This window comes from Cyprinodon variegatus, unplaced genomic scaffold, assembly GCF_000732505.1.
Source record: "Cyprinodon variegatus isolate N-32 unplaced genomic scaffold, C_variegatus-1.0 Scaffold1768, whole genome shotgun sequence".
Classification (NCBI taxonomy): Eukaryota; Metazoa; Chordata; class Actinopteri; order Cyprinodontiformes; family Cyprinodontidae; genus Cyprinodon; species Cyprinodon variegatus.
The window spans coordinates 67,201-68,150 of NW_015152221.1; the positions used below are offsets into that span (position 1 = coordinate 67,201).

General features: G+C 49.5%; 1 protein-coding gene across 1 annotated transcript in view; it reads left to right on the forward strand.

The window, feature by feature from the left end:
- Positions 1-950, forward strand: part of rabl6 (RAB, member RAS oncogene family-like 6) — a 20,474-nt gene that overhangs the window by 6,063 nt on the left and 13,461 nt on the right. The window contains exon 4 of the mRNA XM_015404500.1: positions 173-401. Within this exon, the coding sequence (XP_015259986.1) occupies positions 173-401 (229 nt within the window). The remainder of the gene's footprint in view (positions 1-172; positions 402-950) is intronic.

Here is a 950-nt window from a genome sequence, read left to right on the forward strand (position 1 = left end):
AGCGGCCAGAGCTAACGTTAGCCCGTCTGCAGCGGCCAGATATAACATAATAAATGTTTTCTTAGTTCATGTTTGTCTTTCTGCTGCTTGTTCAGGGTATATTTTAACCCCATGTGATCAATGACAATAAATAGTAAGCTGAGGAGAAAAAGTAAATTTCTGTCTGTGTAAAATAAAGAAGGCTCATGTCTTATTTTCTGTAGTAATAGACTGAACAAGTCAAGCAGACTCGTTTGTGCCGTCTGGTCTGTCCATTCTAGGACATTCAATTACATCCTGAGGGAGCTGCCCAAAGTACCCACCCACGTACCGGTGTGTGTTCTGGGGAATCACAGAGACATGGGAGAACATCGCGTTATTCTCCCTGATGACATCCGGGACTTTATCGCAGGGCTAAACAGGTAAATGATCAGTTCATCTACTCCCCGCCCCCCCATGGGCTGAGGTAGCTCTGCTCTGCAGAGAGAGCATCTCTGTTACCTAATCCACAGTATTAGCTCACCATAGAAACGTCCATCAAAGTGCCTTTATGAAAGGTCCATGCAGGCCCCACCCCTACACAACCTCACCGCCAAGCCCCAGATCTACATCCATCTCTGGCGTAGATGAACCCCTGAGGTTCTGCCGTCCGTCTCTGGCGTAGATGAACCACTGAGGTTCTGACGTCCGTCGCTGGCGTAGATGAACCCCTGAGGTTCTGACGTCCGTCGCTGGCGTAGATGAACCCCTGAGGTTCTGACGTCCGTCGCTGACGTAGATGAACCCCTGAGGTTCTGACGTCCGTCGTAGACATAGATGAACCCCTGAGGTTCTGCCGTCTGTCGCTGACGTAGATGAACCCCTGAGGTTCTGCCATCCATTGCTGATTTTCTGTTGGGTCCATGTTCTTCTCTCCAGACCGATGGGATCATCCTACATTCACTACGCTGAATCGTCTATGAAGAACGGGT